The following is a 17,967-nucleotide window of genomic DNA, read 5'->3' as shown; positions in this document are numbered from 1 at the left end:
GTGTTCGATGGAGGCATGCTGGACAAACAGCTGTACTTCAGCCTGACTCGGCGACGGCATTCAAGCGACTCGATCTCCAAGTGTGCTCACATACCGGGAAGCCAAGCGACTCGAGAAGGCCGAGTATCTTGATATCGACACACCATGGAACTGTCCAGGTGGTCGAGTGGATGCACCACACAGAGAGATTGCCAACCAGGGCGGGAAACAATCGCATGGCTTGCCCACTGGTGCCTATGACTGTCCCATTTCTTTCTGGATTGACTGTAGCAATCAATGTCGTGCTCCGACGACTGACGACCTACGCCGAGATCCGCGGCCTGTGCTCGGTGCCCCCCCCCTCTCCAGCGTCGGTGGGTGGTTCGACGGCTTCCCTTGTCCACTGCATTGCGTTCTCATATGACCAGCGTCTTGCGTTTTCGTCTCGGAGGCACCACCAAAGCGCCCGGAACAGAGCGCAGACCGTCAACGAAATTGTCAAGGACGCTCGTATTTTGCGGGAGGCACCTGCGTCAGCTGCTGGTGCTCGGCGGCGTGTGTGCCCATGTTCGGTCGGCTCAAGGATGCGGGTCCAAGAAGCATTTGCCTGACAGAACAGATGCACCCGCGTTCTCACGCTGGCACATGATCGATGCGGCACTTCCACCGCCCCCACCCTCACCAGCCCAGTCAGCATTCCATCCCCAGCTGTAAGCATCTTTGCGGGGCTGGTACATTGATCGTAAGCGAACCCACACCCGACGTTTGTCAGCACACCATACAGCGAGGTTGCTGTCTTGCATGCGTTGTCGTCGAGAGTCGAGTGCATATATGCTCGTGCATCACAGAACAGCTGGACTCCTGCACCATCGATGCTTTCCATTGGGGGCGTATTGCATCGTCCGCCAACATGCGCATACTCGCCTCCGAGCCTTCGGTCGCTTTCCACAATGCGCACTGGCAGACCGTCCGCCCCTCTGTGTCTGGCATCGCTGCTCTGGCCCAGCACTCGCCAGCCATGGACGCTGCGCCGGCAGATTGCCAGCTGTCCTCATGACCACCGCCACAGCAGTCCATTTGGTTGCATCCAGCACAGAATACACCCAGCGCCATTCATCAACTGAAGTGCACACTGCCGTTTGCCTGCATCTTCCCCGTCGGCAAAACACTTTGCTGCTTCTCGCGCCGGGTCCCGTCCTTTGCGTTCTTTCATTCGGATGCTTCCTCGGCGGCACCATCTCCATTTGGGGCGTGATCCCTCCACTCCGCTGCACTCCCGCATGACCAACTGGATCCACCTCGCATCCTGCGTGCCGCATGGGGTTTCGAGGGCCATAAATACCGGTGCAGTTCCCAGCCTCCTTCGACCAGCACCACATCCGCCGCCGAGCTCGACCAGTCGCCTCTTGGAGCAACACCCGCCTCTCCACTACTCTCACCAACCCTTCCCCAGCCATGCTGTCGATCAAGTCCTCTGTTGTCCTGCTCCTTGCCCTCGCCGGAGCTGCCTCGGCTGCTCCCAAGCGCAAGACCACTACACACAAGCCCCATAAGCCCCACAAGCCCGTCGTTGCTCCCACCAAGCCTGCCATTCGCCAGAAGGGTATCCACTACAAGGACGGCATCTTCCCTGCTCCCAAGGTCGAGGAGATTGCCGCTGCCTCGTCCAACGGCCTGACCTACTACGGCGGCCCGGTCATCGCCAACATCGACGTCCATCCCATCTACTACGGCGGCAACGTCAACTACCAGAACGAGATGGATACCTTCTACGGTGCCATCGTTGGCTCTCCCTACATCAGCTGGCTCTCCGAGTACAACACCCCCACCCAGAACATCGGCACCGGTACCTTCTCGGGCTCGATCACCCAGAACTCTGGCCTCAGCACCTCCACCACCGATGACAACATCAAGGTATGCTTCCTGTTCGCGCTGTGTTGGCTTGTATTGCACCCAATTGAGCGATGATTCCCACTCGCCCGGGCACCCTCGATTCACTACATTACTCGATCCGAACTGCTTGCTCTGCCCGTGTCTGTTCCAGCGACATCTCACACGCTGTTACTAACTGGCTTGCATATACCCCTGTTCATTGCAGACCTGGCTCCGCGGCCTTGTCCAGAGCGGTACCCTCAAGCCCACCACCAACACCTACTACCCCATCCACTTTGCCCCTGGATACACCATCACCATGGGCGGCGATGCCTCTTGCTCCACTTTCTGCGCCTACCACAGCACCATCGATGTCTCCGACATCAGCTCGACCAAGTACCTCTACTACGGCATCATGCCCGACCAGGGTGGTTCCTGCGCTGGCGGCTGTGGCAGCGATCCCTCGACCCTCAACAACCTCCAGTCCGTCTCGTCCCACGAGCTCGTCGAGGCTCTGACCGATGCCGCTGTCGGTGTCGCCACCGGCAGTACCATCGCTGCTCCCATCGCCTGGTACAATGAGGCCAACGGCGAGATCGGTGATCTCTGCAATGCCCAGCAGGCCACCGTCTACGGCACCGATGGCAAGAGCTATGTCGTCCAGAAGCAATGGTCCAACTCCCACAACGGCTGCTATGCGCCCACTGGTGTCCAGCCCTCCAAGACTACCGGCGGTCCTTCCAAGACCACCAAAACCACCACCACTACAACCACCACCGTCCCTGTGGCCACCACCACCGTTCCCGTTGTCACCACAACCGCTCCCGTTGTCACCACTACCGGTCCTGGTCCTATTGTCACCACTACCGGTCCTGGTCCCGTCGCCACTACCACGGATCCCGCTCCCTTCCCCACCACCACTCCTGACTGGGGCAGCCAGCCCAGCAGCGGCAGCTCTTGCTCGGGCGGCCCCAAGTTCTCGTGCGGTAACCAAAACGACATTCTTCACTGCTTCCACGGCAAATGGGTTCAGCTGGAGGTCTGCTCGGCTGACACGAGCTGCATCGACGACTTTTACTACTGCGCCTGAGCTTGCCCGAAATCCAGGTTCGCCCTATCAATGTCTGTCTCTCCCCCCTTGCCCACCTATGTGGTTCCTTGAAATCGGTTCTATACTTGACACTCCGATGTAACAGAGTTGCCGATATCCTTGTCCTGGCTCCGAATTGAGCCTCGGTGATGGTTTATCAAAGCCACCCTTGCTTCTTCTGTCGTTATTTCTCCTGTGAGGCCAAATAAATGTGCCGGCGCCCGCTGTGCGGTTGTATTGTTCGAGCACAATTCTTCCCCCCCCCCAGTTCCTTATCCTCTGGATCTTCGGAGCTGGCTTGTTCCTCTCCCAATTCCCTCTCCAGTAATGCGCAGGCTTCTGTGGACCCCCTAAACCTTGACTTGAGAAAGATAGGATGATGAAAAATTTGGGACCACCTGTGCTGCCCAAGATGAGTAACTCGGGACCAAGTCAGCAGGCTCAAAGTGAGTCATAACGACTCATCCTGCGACCCAGACCATTGGCACGTCCTGGCTCGAGCCATGCATCCGGCTCGAATTTCCGTGTCGGCTCCGCACAGAATTTCTTAGGGTTAGCGCGGTTGCACAAACCCATTCCCGTGCGGCTCTCCCTGCCCTGCTTCGCCTCCCGACTGCTTCGCCTCTTGGACAGAACCGCTCCCACGGACCGCTCCCCAGGCGACGGAAATGGCTGTAAATAGCGAACAATTTCTTATATTCAGCTGTCCAAGCTGATTTGCAGCAGTCATAATAATTGAATAGAATTGGAAAATTACTTACCGGTATCCAGCCATGGATACACTGAGAATCAAAGTGCAATTGGCAGTCAGTTACGAGGCAGTTATGCAATCATAAACGAAGGTGCGGTGCAGTTCTGGCAGTACTCCTTGCCCAGTTTGGGAGATTGTCGAAATCCATCACTATTCCTGTGGAGTAATGAGGGAATGGAGTGGTATATCCGCAGAAGATGGTGAATATTCAGCAGACGAGAACAAGACCAGAACGCTCGAGCGTAGACCGATATGTAGTATGGGCTCACTGATGGGGTATTGATGATGGACGATTGTTGATGGGAAATCTGGAGAATGTCTCACCTGGTTCGGGGGCACGAGTGGCTCGGTGCATCATCAAATCAAATCGAACCACTCCTGGTTCTGATAAAGGCTTTGGAGCTTGGGTATAAACTCATAGTACGTATAAGTCTGGGCGTTCTTTTCAGAAAGTTGAATCTCGCCATTCGAGAGAACCTTTCGAAAGCTTAAACCCCGATTTTCTCCACAATGCGGGCATGTTCTCTCCGATTGATGATCGACATCAAAGGCAATACAGCTGTTTCGGCAACAAGGAAGAGAAACTGCGCTCTCTGTTGATAATTGGTCCATGCGTTTTCGGATTTTGTAAAGACTCGGGATGGTGGGCACGGGGTTTCCAGTATATATGCCAATATATTTGAGAATCTCCTTGATCGCTCTATCGGACGTGTTGCAGTCAGTCATGACCTCGACGATTCCCAGGCAAAACGGGTCGATTTCTTCGATACCATTTTCGAGAGAAACCAAAATGATCAGGATCTATCATTTTTCGGCAAAGGGGTGTAAGAACAGTGTGCTTGGATGAGGATGGGTCCATTTTTTCATCGATTGGTTCGGCTGAGGGAGCGGCGAAGATATCTCCCGGATGACGACTTGGGAACGGCGAACTGGAGCCCGGGGCCAGAGGGGATTGACAGAAGTGTTGGAGGGCTGACTTGTTGTGGTGGAGGTGCTGTAATTACGGACTTGGGGAACCTCGGGAGGAAACCCGTAGATATAGTAGTGATTGTAGTATGTTGTTGTCGAGACGATGTTGTAGGCTTGTTCGCCCGTTCTGCACTTCATGCATTGACAGATGGTTTTGTTGTTGGGCGGAGACTGGAACAGGGTTGCCAATGCTTCACCGCGAAGAGGAGGAGACAATCGAGAGGGGATGTCGCTCATTGCAAGGAAGCTGGAGGATGATACAGCGACGACCCGGCTGGAGGACAAATCCAGCGAAAAATCACAAATCCAAGGAGGAAGCGCGAGCTGTCTGGCATTTGCCGGGATGGAAGCAGTGCTGCGCACAATGCGCAGTCATCGCCTATTGGCCAGGATGCCGGAGGGTTGAAGCAGCGCTTTGGTTGCAAGATCACCACCGATGGGAATGGATGAGCACCACACCAAGTCCCAAGATCCCTGGGTTGGCTTCATTCCTGCAATACATTCGCCATGTGTTCGATGGAGGCATGTTGGAGAAACAGCTGTACTTCAGCCTGACCCAGCGACGGCGGTTCAAGCGACTCGATCTCCAGGTGTGCTCACATTGTCGGGAAGCCAAGCGACTCGAGAAGGTCGAGCATCTTGATATCGAGAACCCACACTTTGTCCGGAGCTGTGCAAGCTGCCATACGCTGTGGGATCGAGACATCAATGCAGCCAGGAACATGATCTCGGTATGCCAGTCGATCATCGCCACAGGAGATCGACCGAGTGTATTCAAGACCATGCTTCCCAAACCAACCAAAACCACTCGATTGCCAACCAGGACGGGAAACAATCTCACGGCTTGCTCACTGGGCCTACAAGTCAGTCAGCGGGCTTCAGACATCTGAAGTCAGAAAGTGACTGTCCCGTTTCTTTCTGGACCGACTGTAAGTATCTTGCACTGTTCCTTGAGTATTTCGACAGTGGATGCCGGGTCGCCCATATTCTGGGCAGTCCACTTCGGGGTTGCCATCCCTCTTGGGATGGTCGATGGGAGGTGTTTGACTCCCTTGTGCAAAGTGTGTGTGTGTGCAAAGTGTGTGTGTGTGACGGCGAGAGGCTTCTCGCCTTCCCTCGGGGGTCTCTCGCCAGAGATTGCTCTTCTCGCCGACCGTGGTGGCTCCGAGAGCGCGTTTTGTCGTTCTCGCTCATTTTTTTAACAAGAAATTTTTTCATAGTGTAGAACATTGTCTCATCTCAATCTATCGTGTAGTATGAGATGGATCGAGTCCAGAAAACCCAAATTCAAAAAGAAGGGTCACTTTGAACATCCAAGTGAAGACTGGCCCTGCTGTTCACTCTCCAGTCATCGAGTCCTTCCCAGCGAACTGATTTGGTGCGCTTGGATAACCCTATGGGGTGTTGTACACTTTATTCAGAAAAAAACGGGACAATATAGCCGTTTCCATGAACATGTAGTATGTGCTGTGCTTGCGTCAAGCAAAGCCACAAGAAATAAAACAGATCACTTTGGCAGCCTCCGAGTGAAGACCGCCGGTCGCTCTCCGATCTCCACAATCGACCTGCACACTATGATCATGTTGCGCGACGCATTGACGTCGCGATTCCACACTGTCAGGCAGCTGGGATTCTTGCAGCTCCTGACAAAGTGGGAATTCGCAACACTGGGCGCTTCCAGATCCCTCAGCCGAGAGGGCTCCAGGCACTTGGAGCACACTTGCGAGGTGTTGAACTCGTTCGTCGAGGCCACCTTGACGCTTCCATGATGGTGATTGGGACGGCGTCGGTGGTGCTCGAATTGCTCAAAGTACCGAGCAAATCGCTGCCTCCGAGGGCTGGATGCATAGCCCTTGCCCTGTCGCCATGATGCATTGCCAAAGGCGATCACCACATCGGTCCGTATCGGGGCGTGCTTCAGGACGGCCTTGCACATCCTGTCGACGGCCACTTGGCGTCTCCTGTGGTCCGTGAAGCGATGGTGACGGGCCTTCTTGCCAAGGTGGAAGTCGAGCTGCACTCGCAGCTCCGGTCGCAGGACATGGGTGAGATGGACCTTGAAGGCCTCCGAGGACGACACCTTGGGCGAGGGGGTGGTCGACATCCAGGTCTCGATGCTGAGTCGATACTTCATGATATTGTGCCACTTGGTGTTGGACGTATGGCCACACATGTGCTGGTAGTGGCCATTGGAGAATGAGACCACCTCGTCTTGGTGGCCCGGTGCTTGGATGACCGCCGTGAAGATGGAGCCGACTCCAGGATCGATGCCAATCCAAGTGGTCTTGTCGGGGTCTGGGTCGCCGATGTGGGCCTGGATACGCTGTTCGGCAGTCGGAGGAGGCTCGATGGTCTCGGTGCGATCGGTTCGAGGCAGAAACTTGACGAGGCCGATGGTGCATCCAATTCCATCGGTGCTGATCTCGTAGTTGATCAGCTTCTTGTCCCTGACCCGCTCTTGGAAGAGGGAACTACGCAGCTTGAAGCAACTGCGCCAGAGTCGATCCTGGTTGTTGATGCCGTCCTCGCCTTGTTCCTTGAGCATGTCCCGGGTGAGTCCAAGACGATGATCGGTGTCAAGGAGTTGCCGGAGAGTGACCGTATCAATCTTGACATACTTGGCCTTGGTGGTGCACAGAGGAACCATCGTGCACACGGCCGGAGGAGTGTCCAGAGCGAGCTGCTTGAGTGCCCACTTGAGCCTGGATGCCAGCTGGTTGATCTTGGCCTTGGTGGTGCCGAGCTCCGACTTGGCGTTGGTGAACCTCTTGTCGTCGGAGGGAATGCCTTGGGCAGTGAGCTCGTCCAGCTTGGCCTGGCGCTGCAGCTCGGTGACTCGGAGGGCGGGCATGTCACAGTCGATCCACTTGTGGACATTGTCGACCATCTTGTCTCGGGCGAGGATTCCCACATGGTGTGAGAGGCGGTGGAGGGCCCGGAAGCGGTCCTGGTCGTTGCTGTACCGAAACTCGTCCAGGACGTGGCCAAACTCGGGATAGAGGAACTCGAGATCGGCCTTGGGTGGAGTCTGCCCTGGTTTCTCGAAGAGCTCAAGACAAGCCTCGATGGCTTCGTGCTTGTGCTTGTTGGCTGGGAAGACGGCAGCACAGAAGCGGCGAAGGAGTCTCCAATAAGCCAGGTTGAGGTGGGTGGTGCAGTTGGTGGCATAGGCATTGACAGCGAGAGTGAGAAGCTGACTGTGAGCACCATCAGGCAGACGAGGGGCCGGAGGCAGGTCTGCGTGCCGAGTGGTCTGGTAGTCGCGAAAGGAAGCGACCAGATGCTCGTTGTATTTCTCATTGTCCCCTGTCGGGGAGAGGGCACCGGCCTGGACGATCTTGAAGCATTGGCGAACGAAAGCAGGGGTGGACTTGGAGATGACGGGGACGGGAATATCCTGCTCGATGCACCTCAGGATATGCAGGTTGAGCAGCCTGGATGCCTCGAACTGGATCTGGGTCATGGCCTCGACGGTGGCCTGGGTCTTGTCGCGGAGAGCGGGATTGAGACAACAGCCATCCATCGTCTGCTTGAAGCAGCTGAACTGAGGGGCGGATGACCTTCCATCCACGAGTGGGACGACAGAACTCTTGAGGGGCCGGTATTTGGGACACTTGTTGGTGTTGCAACGTTCGTGATCGGTGCCATCGCACTGGCGACATCGCTTGCCGGTACTCGAGGAAGTAGATGGACCAGGCTCGGTGGGATCGACATCCATTGGATCTGCAGAAGCAGTGGTGGTGAGCGACGGAGCAACAGACGAACAAGCATGCGTGGGATCAGAATACGAACCAGAGACAGGCTCCGACTGTGACTTGGCTTTCTTGGGCCTGGGTGGCCGAGGCTGGCCATCACCGGCACCCTTGCGCTTCGGAGGCATGGGGGCAGAGGATGCTGGATGCCTGCCAGTGGTACTGGTCAGAGCAGAGACTTTTTTTTATCGTACAATAGCGCGATGATCAGATCAAGGCGAGATGAGGGAAGAAAGCAGCAGGACGAAGGTGTGGCATTTATACCCGAGAGCAGGAGCCCGTCTGCGCGGGCTGGTTGGGGAAGTGACCCTGTTCAAAAATCGCCGAGAGGTTCAAGCCAGGGATTTGAGCGTGAAAATGGCGGCGTGATTGGGGGACTAAACCCCAAATTGGAGGAACTCAACCCCAAATCAGTGGGGACTCAATCCCAAAGAAGTTCTCGATGGGATTGAAGTCGAGTGAGGCAGGTGGGGTGAAGATCACTGACCATCCTCGGTGCTCGATGCAGTCCAGGACAGGCATTGTCTTGTGCATGCTGACATTGTCCATCACAATCACAGAGTCGTCTGGGAAGCTCGCTCGCTCAAAGAACTCGACCATCGAGTGTGTCTTGAATGATGTGGGGATGTACATGCGATGCAGCACACCAGAGTGGTTGATGGCAAATGCAGCCGAGACAGACTTGTGTTTCATGTGATTGCGCTGGCGAAGCGGAGCACCCTTCGGTGAGTATCCGTAGAGAGGGAAAATGGATTTCCTGATCCCTGTCTCATCGACAAAAACGAATCGCCGCGGGTCAATGGAGCGGACCTGGTCCCTGAACTGTGCCACTCGCTCATCCAGTCGCTTGGACTTGTAGAGGTGTGTTGCCCTCTTGTGTGAGAGACCTGCTCGGTGGATGGCAGTGTGGCAGAGTGAGAGTGATACTTTCCTCTGGAGGATGGACTCGAGCTTGCACCGCAGCACGGGACCAGTCTGGAACGGGTCCTGTTCAATCAGGGTGCGAATGACTGGACATGCCTGCTCGAAGAAAGTGGATCTGCGAGCTGGGACTCGGGGTGACTCGGTTGGCTTGTGTCCTCGGTGCCATCGATGGATGGTGCTCTTGGATACACTGAATATGGAGGCGACCTTACGCAGGCTATGGATGAGGGCGTAGCATCGCAATGCGGCGGTGCGAAAGTCGGATGTGTGGCGAATGGTCATGGCCAGCGCGCGATAACATTGGGGAATGAATATAGGGGCTCTACGACGACCACAACGGAGGATGTTCTCGTCAATCGAGGGTCATCGAGAGTGGCGATGCTGAACCGAATCGCAGCCCCGAACCAGCCCATCACATGGTTGTGGCACGCGCTGTGGCTTGGGAATGGCTTCGCTGGCTTTGCCTCTTGCCCCATATCTTCTCGCCATTCGCCTCACCGCCCCCCTCTTCCCCATCACCAGTCGCCTGTTCTCCCATCTCCTGCAGTATGGCCAACAACCCCGTCGATCAGTCCGCCTCGGGTGCTGCTCTTGAGCAGCACGGCGTCGGCTCGCATCCTGCACCAGACATCATCACTGTGCGTTCCAATGACAGCTTCCAGCCTGCGCTTGACCAAGGCCATCCCATGGCACAACTCCAGTTGGCCGACTGCTATTATAATGGCATCGGGGTCGACCGAGACCGTGCCAAAGCCTTTGAAAGCTACCGCAAGCTCGCAAACGACGGGATCCACCGGGCCCAAGTTGCCGTTGGTCGATACTATGCAGATGGCGAAGGTATCGATCAAGACTTCAACACAGCCATCGAGTGGTATTCCAAGGCTGCCGCCCAAGGCAGCGAAGACGGTCGACTCCACATCGTGTTCCTGCAAGCCTGGTTCTCGTTCATCGGCCGTGGTGTCGAGCAGAGCGATGTCGCTGCCTTCAACCGCTGGCAGGAAGTCAGCACCAACTCCACCGATCCAGTCATGAAACCCATCGCCACGCACATGGTCGGATGGATGCACTACCTTGGCAGGGGTACCGTGCGAGACGAACAGAAGGGAATCAAAACGATCCGAGACAGCAAATCTCTTGAGTTCCATTTCGGGGAGGATGAATGCTTGGCTCGCGGCGAAGCGATTTCATCCAACTCGACCGCAGCTCGCACGTTCTTTGGGCTGTGCCAGCTGGGATCCGACCAAGACTGGTTGTGCCGACACCTGATGGCCATATGCTTGTTCCATGGATTCGGAGCTCCAAGAGACGCAAAGGCGGCTGAAATATTCGAGCAGCTTGCCAACGACGGCCACAGTGATTGCCAGTACTGGATCGGATCGTGCTGCTTCCATGGCTGGGGTACATCCTGGAACCACACGAAGGCATACGAGTGGTTCATCAAGTCTGCAAACCAAGACAACTCGTACGGACAGTTCATGGCTGGTGTGTGCTCCAAGATAGGACTCGGAGTCGACGTGAACCATGCTGATGCTTTTGAGTGGTTCCGCAAGTCGGCCGAGCGAGGCAATCAGTACGGGCAAGTCAATCTTGGCGACTGCTACAAGGATGCTTCTGGCGTCGACAAGAACACTGAAGCTGCCGTATTCTGGTATCGCAAGTCCGCAGAACAAGGTAGCCAACGGGCCACCAACGAGCTCAAGTCACTCGGATTGTAGCCCTGAGCCTCGAGCAAGCAACCAGAAGCGCCTTGAAGCTGCGGCAAACCCCGCGGAACAGCAAATGTATCGATGAAGCGACAAGGGTCGAGGAGTGCTGCGTGTTATCCAATCTGTCCATGGCACCTATCACATTCCAATGGATCCGAATACATCCGAATACATCCGATATATCCATCATATCCCAGTGTGAATGACTGCGCTGTCCCACAACAATCCAGGACAACTTTTTACCCTGTTGGCGTGAGGGAGCATTGCTGCTGATCAAGTCTTTCAATCTTCCGAGTCCGGTCTGTATCGATAGCTCAATCGCGCCGGCTTCTCCGGTTGGCCCCCTTCCCACCCGGCATGCGCCAACGACTTTGCCATCCTGGATTGATCCATTGATTGCTTCAAGGCATCCGCCTAGCTTTGCCTCGTGCAACCCGTCCACCGCCGTCTCAGTCGTCGCCGTGGCTGCCTCTCATTCGCCCATTCACCCAACAGCTCCAGGGCCGTTGTGCGATGGACCAACGCCCTGTGATCGGCTCGGTTGGTTTTTGTTTGTGGCGGCGCTGGGGCTGAGCGGCCCACTTACTGGATGCTTGCTTTGGCTGCTTGCTTTGGATGCATCGTCCGTTGGGTGGCCGGGCTATCTGTCCCCCCCCCCGCTTTGCCATTTTTCCGAGCTGCTCCTATGGTTTCGTTTCGACTTGGGCGGCGGCTCGGTTCCGGCATGCGCACACAACGACACCTCCAACAGCGCTCCATCGCAACATCCACGCGATTCCCCCGAGGTGATGTTTGCGCATGGCCTCCTTGCGGCAGAGCTTTTCCGTCAACCCATCCATCAATCCGTCAACTCATCCATCAATCCGTCAACCCATCCATCAATCTACCGATTCGCACCAGACAGCACCGCCCCCAGCAGAATCAGTCTGTGTCCGCCCGGCACCGGCTCCCGCCATCGCTTTCGCTGCACCCGTTCTTGTTGTCATGAACATGGCGCCACAAGCCGGCCCTGGAACGGCTATATATGTCCCTCGGCTGTTCCCACCCATTCGCCCTCACCTCCAGCCCAGCTCCGCGACAGCAGCCCGACGGCCATCTTGGCAGCGAGTTCGTCTTCTTGCTCTTTCACCTCATCCATCGTGCTCGTTTTGTCGGACCTTTCCCTGTCCGCTTGATCCCGGCCCATCTCGAGTCCACTGCCTCTACTGCAATGGAAGCCGCGACTCCAACCCACCCCGACAAGCTCGTTCACTCCGAGTCGGCCGACACCACTGTCGAGCTCGACAACCAGAACGACTATATCGACCGGGACGAGGATATTTCCAGCTACTCCTTGGAGGAGCGCCATCTCTTTCTGAAGCTGACCCGATATCTTGTCCCGTGGATGTTCGTCATGTACTTTTTCTGCTACATTGATCGCGCAAATCTGTGTAAGTGCTGCTGGTTCTCGCGGCAGGACGATTGGTGGATGGGAGGATTAGCTTTGCTTGATCGCTGTCGTTGCCAGAAGCGGATCGCGCAGCTTTCGGCAACGATCAAATCCGCTGCTTGCTGGCGGATCGTGCTCTGATCATGGTCTCCCCATCTCCTCCTCGGCATAGCGAGCGCGCTGGTGATGAACAAGGAGACCGGTCACTCCCTCAAACAGATGGTCCTCTCCGACCAGGATGTCTCGATCGGTCTCGGACTCTTTTACCTGGGTATGTTATCCCGCATCTGTGAGCATGGGGGCATATGGTCTGAGGAAACAGGCCGGGTGCTGTCATGATGACGGCGGCCGAGGTTTCGATTGGCATACCGGCTGTCCGAAGCCGCTGGCGGGTGCTGGGGTGATCTTTCTCTGTGGCTCACTCTCCCACCGCACATCCAACCAACCGCACATCCAACCGCACACAGGCTACGTCATCTTTGAGATCCCCTCGAACTGGGTCCTCACCAAGGTCCGCCCCAGTCTCTGGTTCGCGCGGATCATGGTCAGCTGGGGCATTGTCCTTGGCTGCTTTGCCCTGATCTCCAAGAGTTGGCACTTTTTCCTCCTGCGGTTTCTGCTTGGGGCCACTGAAGCTGGGTAGGTGTACCTGCAGCGACGCAATGCGATGGCCGCCAATGCCTCTGCTGCATCGTGGCGACTGCATCCGAGTCTAACTGCTGGCCCTCGCAGTCTCTTCCCTGGCATGTCATACTACATGACCCTCTGGTTCAAGCGGCGCGAGACGTCCACCGCCTATTCGGGCTGGTACATTGGCCTCCCGCTCGCCGGAATGGTCTCGGGCATCCTGGGCGCCGTGATCGGCAATATGGATGGGATCGGCAATCTGCGCGGATGGCAGTGGAACTTTCTTCTGCCGGCTATCCCGACCATTCTCATCGGCATTGCTGCGTACTTTATCTTGGTGAGTTTTCGCAGTCGCTAGCTTGTTGCGATATATCGAGCGAGCAGCCTAGACTTGATAGGTGGCCTGTTCGTTACCAAGCACATCGACTACTGTCTTTGGTTTGGCATTCACTGGCGGGTGGGTGCTGTTTGACGGCAGCCTCGGAGAAGGTCGCATGGACCGCTCGGAACGATGCAGACCCACACTCGAATCTTGTTTGGCTGACGCTTCGCTCTCGTTTACCAGCCCGACGAGCCCAGTCCAACATCAAGCAGCCTGCGCTACCGATTTTTGTCGACGGAGGAGCACAAGATGGCCGAGTCCCGGATGGCTACCCGCAAGGCCCAGCTGCTGTCGGCGACCCACAATGCGCACAGTCTCAGGACGCTGTGGAGATCGATCTCGGATTGGAAGGTGAGCCCTCAGCTCGATTCCTGACAGATCTGTTGCCAGTCTCGCCGGGCCAGCATGGCAAGGAACATGATTGTCTGATATGTCGATGGTGGTTCACTCGGCAGGTGATTTTCTTTGCGATTGTCTATCTCCCTGGGCTCGTCGCATCGACAAGCCTGGCGTACTACCTGCCTCTGTTTGTCAGCGGCCTCGGCTTCAGCTCTGTGTTAAGCCAGATCATGGCAGCGGCCGGCTGGATCTACGCTGCCATCCACATGGTCATCGCCGGTCGCATATCCGACAAGTTTGGCAGCCGCAGTCTACCCCTGGTCGTGAACATGATCCTGGCCAGCATTGGCTTTCTCGGAATGGGGCTTGGCGGCAATCTGTGGGTTCTGCGCTATGTGGCAGCATTCCTGGCCCTTGGCGGCACCAAGAGCGTCACGGCGATCTGCATGCCGGTAAGCACCGACATCTTGATCCCCCCCCCTTTCTTTATTGTGCGCCGCCGTGGCGGCGCACTAGCCATCAGGACCCCGTGGTCCCCGGCATTTTGCCACCAACCGACATCTTGATGTGCACGTCAAAAGGCCGATGGCCGCTGTCTTGAGAGACGTTGCAAACCTGCTCTCAGCAGGTTCCGACCGAGTGGCCTCGACTGACTCTCTCCATGTTCCTCCCATGTTCTCTCGCGACTCAGTGGACAAGCAACAATTTTGTCGCCCAGTTCGCTCCCGGTGCGATCGCAGCAGTCACCACGCTGGGCAACATCGGCAACATCGTGACGAGCTTTACGATCTTTTCGGCCTGGGCAGCCGATGCACAGAGGAACTATGAGTATTCGTGTGTGGTCGTCGCAGGGCTGATGTGGCTCTCTATCCTATCGACGGTATTCTTGCGTGTGTTCTTTATCCGCGAGAACGGCAAGCCCAAGGGAGCCAAGACAGCCGAGGCGGTCGAGCGATACATTATATGATTTGAATCAGAGCAGCGCAAGGGAGGGATCAGAGCACAGAATGAGTCAGCGAGAGTTGCTTGGCAATAGTGCCGCCCATGGATGTAATGGATATGGATTGGAAGCATAATACAGCTTGTTGTGCACAACCCATGTGCGCAGAGAGATGTATGCTTGGACCCACAGGCCACTCAAGGAAAAGATGAAGAGTGTCGATCGTCTATCCCAATCTCAGGTGACTCTCACGCTGATGGGCAACAACAAACAGATTGACTCGAAGTTTCCCAGTTGACAAATCACCGCCACCATGTTACGATGACTGGTAGACGGTGAAGACAGATGAGGTAAATATCTCGAAACGGCGTTGATCTATTTATTATCATTACCATTATCATTATCATTATCATTATCATCATCATCATCATTATCATCATTATCATCATCATTATCATCATCATTATCATCATCATTATTCCAAATTGGTTAGATATTCCAGCTATGACTGCACGAGGTATACAACCTAAAATGAATCAGCCATGAGGCTCTCGACATTCAGAGGGAAGTGGCCAGCAACAACAGACCGAAGCCGGAGAGGCAGTGTCCAAGGGAAGCAAAGATACCGCCGGGGATTATTTTTAGTGGTGGAAGTGGATCTAAATCCAACATCGTACCAACCTTGACAATACTCTGCGATATTCGCTCGTGCTCAGATTATCTCTTGAACCGTTTAGTGCCGGCAGCACCAAGTTCGTATGTCATCCGAGGAACAACGTTGTCTGATGCGTTGGCGATAACGTGGACTTCAAAATCTCGGTCTGAGGATTCCTCGGAGGTCGAAGGATATGGAGGGCGGAAAACGAAGATATCGGCAAGTTGCAAAAGTTCGCGATCCCACCACCCGCTCGGCTCAAGAAACACAGCATTGACTCCGTATGACTTTAGAATCTGACCTGAGGTTTGCACCAACATCTGCATACGATATGTCGATTTCGAAAGCACTGAGGGGAGGTTAATCAGTGGCAATAGCGACACAAACACATACAGCAACGGAACAAAATTGAGAATGATAATAAAAGGTCCCACCGAGATTTGAACTCGGGTTGCAGGAGTCAGAATCCTGAGTGCTAACCGCTACACTATGGAACCGATATTCCGCATCGGGGAATCGAACCCCGGCCGTCTCGGTGAGAGCGAGAAATCCTAGCCACTGGACCAATGCGGAGAGCTTGACCTTGATCTCAACTTTTGGATCCACAGGCACAGGCTCTCCGTCGCTCTTTTATTAACAAACCGCTCAACACTCTCAACCAACGACCCCTACACATGCCCCCGACCCAAACGGCCATCAACGAGATGGCCATAGACACCTCGGGCAGCCCTGCTGCCCAAGAACCAGGCCAACCGGACGAAAATCGCAGCCTAGAAAGCAACGGCCATCAGGTCAGTAGCGCCAATATCACCGAGGCCACCGAATCAGCACCCACCAAAAAGCACCGCAGGGATGGTGAGCCCATCCAGCTGCACGTCGGTCGCAAGAAGACCGTCGAAGAAATTATCGAAGAGCTCTATGCAGATTCGGCAATCTTTCCCAACCCGCCCGACGTGGTTGAAGAAAAGAAGTGGGCCCTCTCGATCCTCGAGAAGGCCAAGAACAACACTCTCACCGACCAGGACTTCATCCCGGTCGATTTCAAAGACATCACCTACCGCCGCTTTAGGTTTGTCTTCGCTCTGAAGGCAGATCCAAGTTCAATGCTCCCGTTGCAGAGGGAGCAAGCCCCCCGCCTGGCGTATCGACGACGCCCAGCACTCGGTCGTCTGCAAGAACATGCTGATGAGCCCGGACGCCGCCACCAAGGTGGAAGAATGCGGGAAGCATTTTTCCATCCTCGTATTCTGGGGCCTGATGACCCGCCATGACGAAGCAGGATGGAAGCTTTTCGAACAACGGGCCTCCCTCGCCGATGCCAGGGCTGTCGGGAAGCGCGTCTGCGCCACCGACATGCGCAAGAAGCAGAGTCCCCAACAGCAGCTTCAGCACATCCAGAGTGAGCTTCTCAAGAAAGCTCAGAAGATTAACGAAGAACTCGCCAAGCTGGACCTCAGCAAGCCCGAGGAAGCTGCTAGACTCAAGGCCCTGACCCAGAGCGCCACCGAGTGCATGCAGACGCTCGCCTCCGAGCTGGAGCATGCGTCCCGGGCCATCTCGGAACGCCCAGCTCCGACATCCTACTGCAGGCAGCCGCCCAGCGGGGTGCTAAGAAGCAGCCCGACAACAAGACAATCGACGCGCGCAAGCTGGCGGCCCTCGAAAAAGTCCACCAGGAGGCCGATGCCGGCAAGAAGAACGAGGCCATCGGCGCCATCCTCCGCGGCCGTGACCCCACCGACGGCAAGTGGCTGGTGCCCAAGACTGCCACGCCATTCAGGATGATCAGATCCTCGGTCCCTGTCGAGGAAGGACCCTTAAAGGATAGGATGGACAACGCCGCTTGGGTTTACGTCAAGGGTATCCCTCGGGGTAGCTACCGCACGATCAGACAAGCTTTCAAGGAGAAGGGCTTTGCCACCAACCAGATTCTCAATATCAGCTTTGTCAACAACAGCGTCTGTGAGTTTGTTCTCAGAGACAAGAGCTCGAGAGAAGAATTCTTGAAGCACATTACGGACATGAAATTCACTGAAGTCGCACACATGGACGTGTCGAAGATCACCGAGGCCGAGAAGGAGTCCAAGAAGCTCCAAATCAAGAGCTTCATTGAACGCGCTGCCAGGATATGTGCGGAATCCAATGACCTCCTCACGGCGACCTTGTACCAACGGAAGATGAACGACCCAGCCGTCGCCGAGCAGATCACTGCTAAGGCGAAGGAACTGGCTCGCAACAAACCAGGCCGCCAAGAAAAAGGCGGACGCGAAGGAACCACTCCTCCCCGCAAATGATGCAGCCCCAACCTACGCCCACTATTAGGTTCGCGACCCTGAATGTCTGCGGACTTGAAACCTCTATACACGAGGTTATCGAAATGGTAAAAGCAAAAGACCTCGACTTTATAACAGTCCAAGAAACGTGGCTCAAACCACAGCAATCCATCGGACCTTACAAGAACCTCATAGTTTTCGAAACCCGAGAGCCATATGTCTCTGTCGACGGCCTCGCAAGAGGCACCGGAGGAATCGCCCTCATTCGGAACCCGAAAA

At 55.7% G+C, this 17,967-nt stretch overlaps 4 protein-coding genes and 2 non-coding genes across 6 annotated transcripts; 3 read left to right on the top strand and 3 right to left on the bottom strand.

Annotated features, from left to right (window-relative positions):
* Nucleotides 1-1,434: 1,434 nt before the first annotated feature.
* Nucleotides 1,435-3,032, top strand: BJ171DRAFT_596299 (uncharacterized protein; the record flags this gene model as incomplete). Its single annotated transcript, XM_053114669.1, has 2 exons — nt 1,435-1,893; nt 2,078-3,032. The coding sequence occupies 2 exons, from the start codon at nt 1,435-1,437 to the stop codon at nt 2,939-2,941; spliced, it is 1,323 nt and encodes a 440-aa protein (XP_052969952.1). The 3' UTR covers nt 2,942-3,032.
* Nucleotides 3,033-4,049: 1,017 nt separating this feature from the next.
* BJ171DRAFT_578349 (uncharacterized protein) lies at nt 4,050-4,898 on the bottom strand (the record flags this gene model as incomplete). Its single annotated transcript, XM_053113876.1, has 2 exons — nt 4,050-4,493; nt 4,623-4,898. The coding sequence occupies 2 exons, from the start codon at nt 4,896-4,898 to the stop codon at nt 4,050-4,052; spliced, it is 720 nt and encodes a 239-aa protein (XP_052969951.1).
* A 4,944-nt stretch (nt 4,899-9,842) lies between these two features.
* On the top strand, nt 9,843-11,218 carry BJ171DRAFT_438884 (uncharacterized protein). The gene is made up of 2 exons (XM_053108011.1): nt 9,843-10,257; nt 10,702-11,218. The coding sequence occupies exons 1-2, from the start codon at nt 9,886-9,888 to the stop codon at nt 11,050-11,052; spliced, it is 723 nt and encodes a 240-aa protein (XP_052969950.1). The 5' UTR covers nt 9,843-9,885; the 3' UTR covers nt 11,053-11,218.
* An 899-nt stretch (nt 11,219-12,117) lies between these two features.
* BJ171DRAFT_455837 (major facilitator superfamily domain-containing protein) lies at nt 12,118-14,924 on the top strand. Its single transcript, XM_053108293.1, has 7 exons — nt 12,118-12,473; nt 12,645-12,743; nt 12,940-13,111; nt 13,205-13,436; nt 13,665-13,832; nt 13,937-14,272; nt 14,512-14,924. The coding sequence occupies exons 1-7, from the start codon at nt 12,254-12,256 to the stop codon at nt 14,785-14,787; spliced, it is 1,503 nt and encodes a 500-aa protein (XP_052969949.1). The 5' UTR covers nt 12,118-12,253; the 3' UTR covers nt 14,788-14,924.
* Nucleotides 14,925-15,840: 916 nt separating this feature from the next.
* BJ171DRAFT_t66 lies at nt 15,841-15,912 on the bottom strand. The gene has a single exon. It is a non-coding gene; the product is annotated as a tRNA-Gln (tRNA).
* A 4-nt stretch (nt 15,913-15,916) lies between these two features.
* BJ171DRAFT_t65 lies at nt 15,917-15,988 on the bottom strand. Its single transcript has one exon. It is a non-coding gene; the product is annotated as a tRNA-Glu (tRNA).
* Between the last annotated feature and the right edge of the window lie 1,979 nt (nt 15,989-17,967).

The sequence above is a fragment of the Polychytrium aggregatum genome (genome assembly GCF_025602895.1).
Source record: "Polychytrium aggregatum strain JEL109 chromosome Unknown BJ171scaffold_6, whole genome shotgun sequence".
NCBI lineage: Eukaryota > Fungi > Chytridiomycota > Chytridiomycetes > Polychytriales > Polychytrium > Polychytrium aggregatum.
The sequence above is the reverse complement of the archived record's forward strand: the minus strand, read 5'-3'. Positions and strand labels throughout refer to the sequence as shown.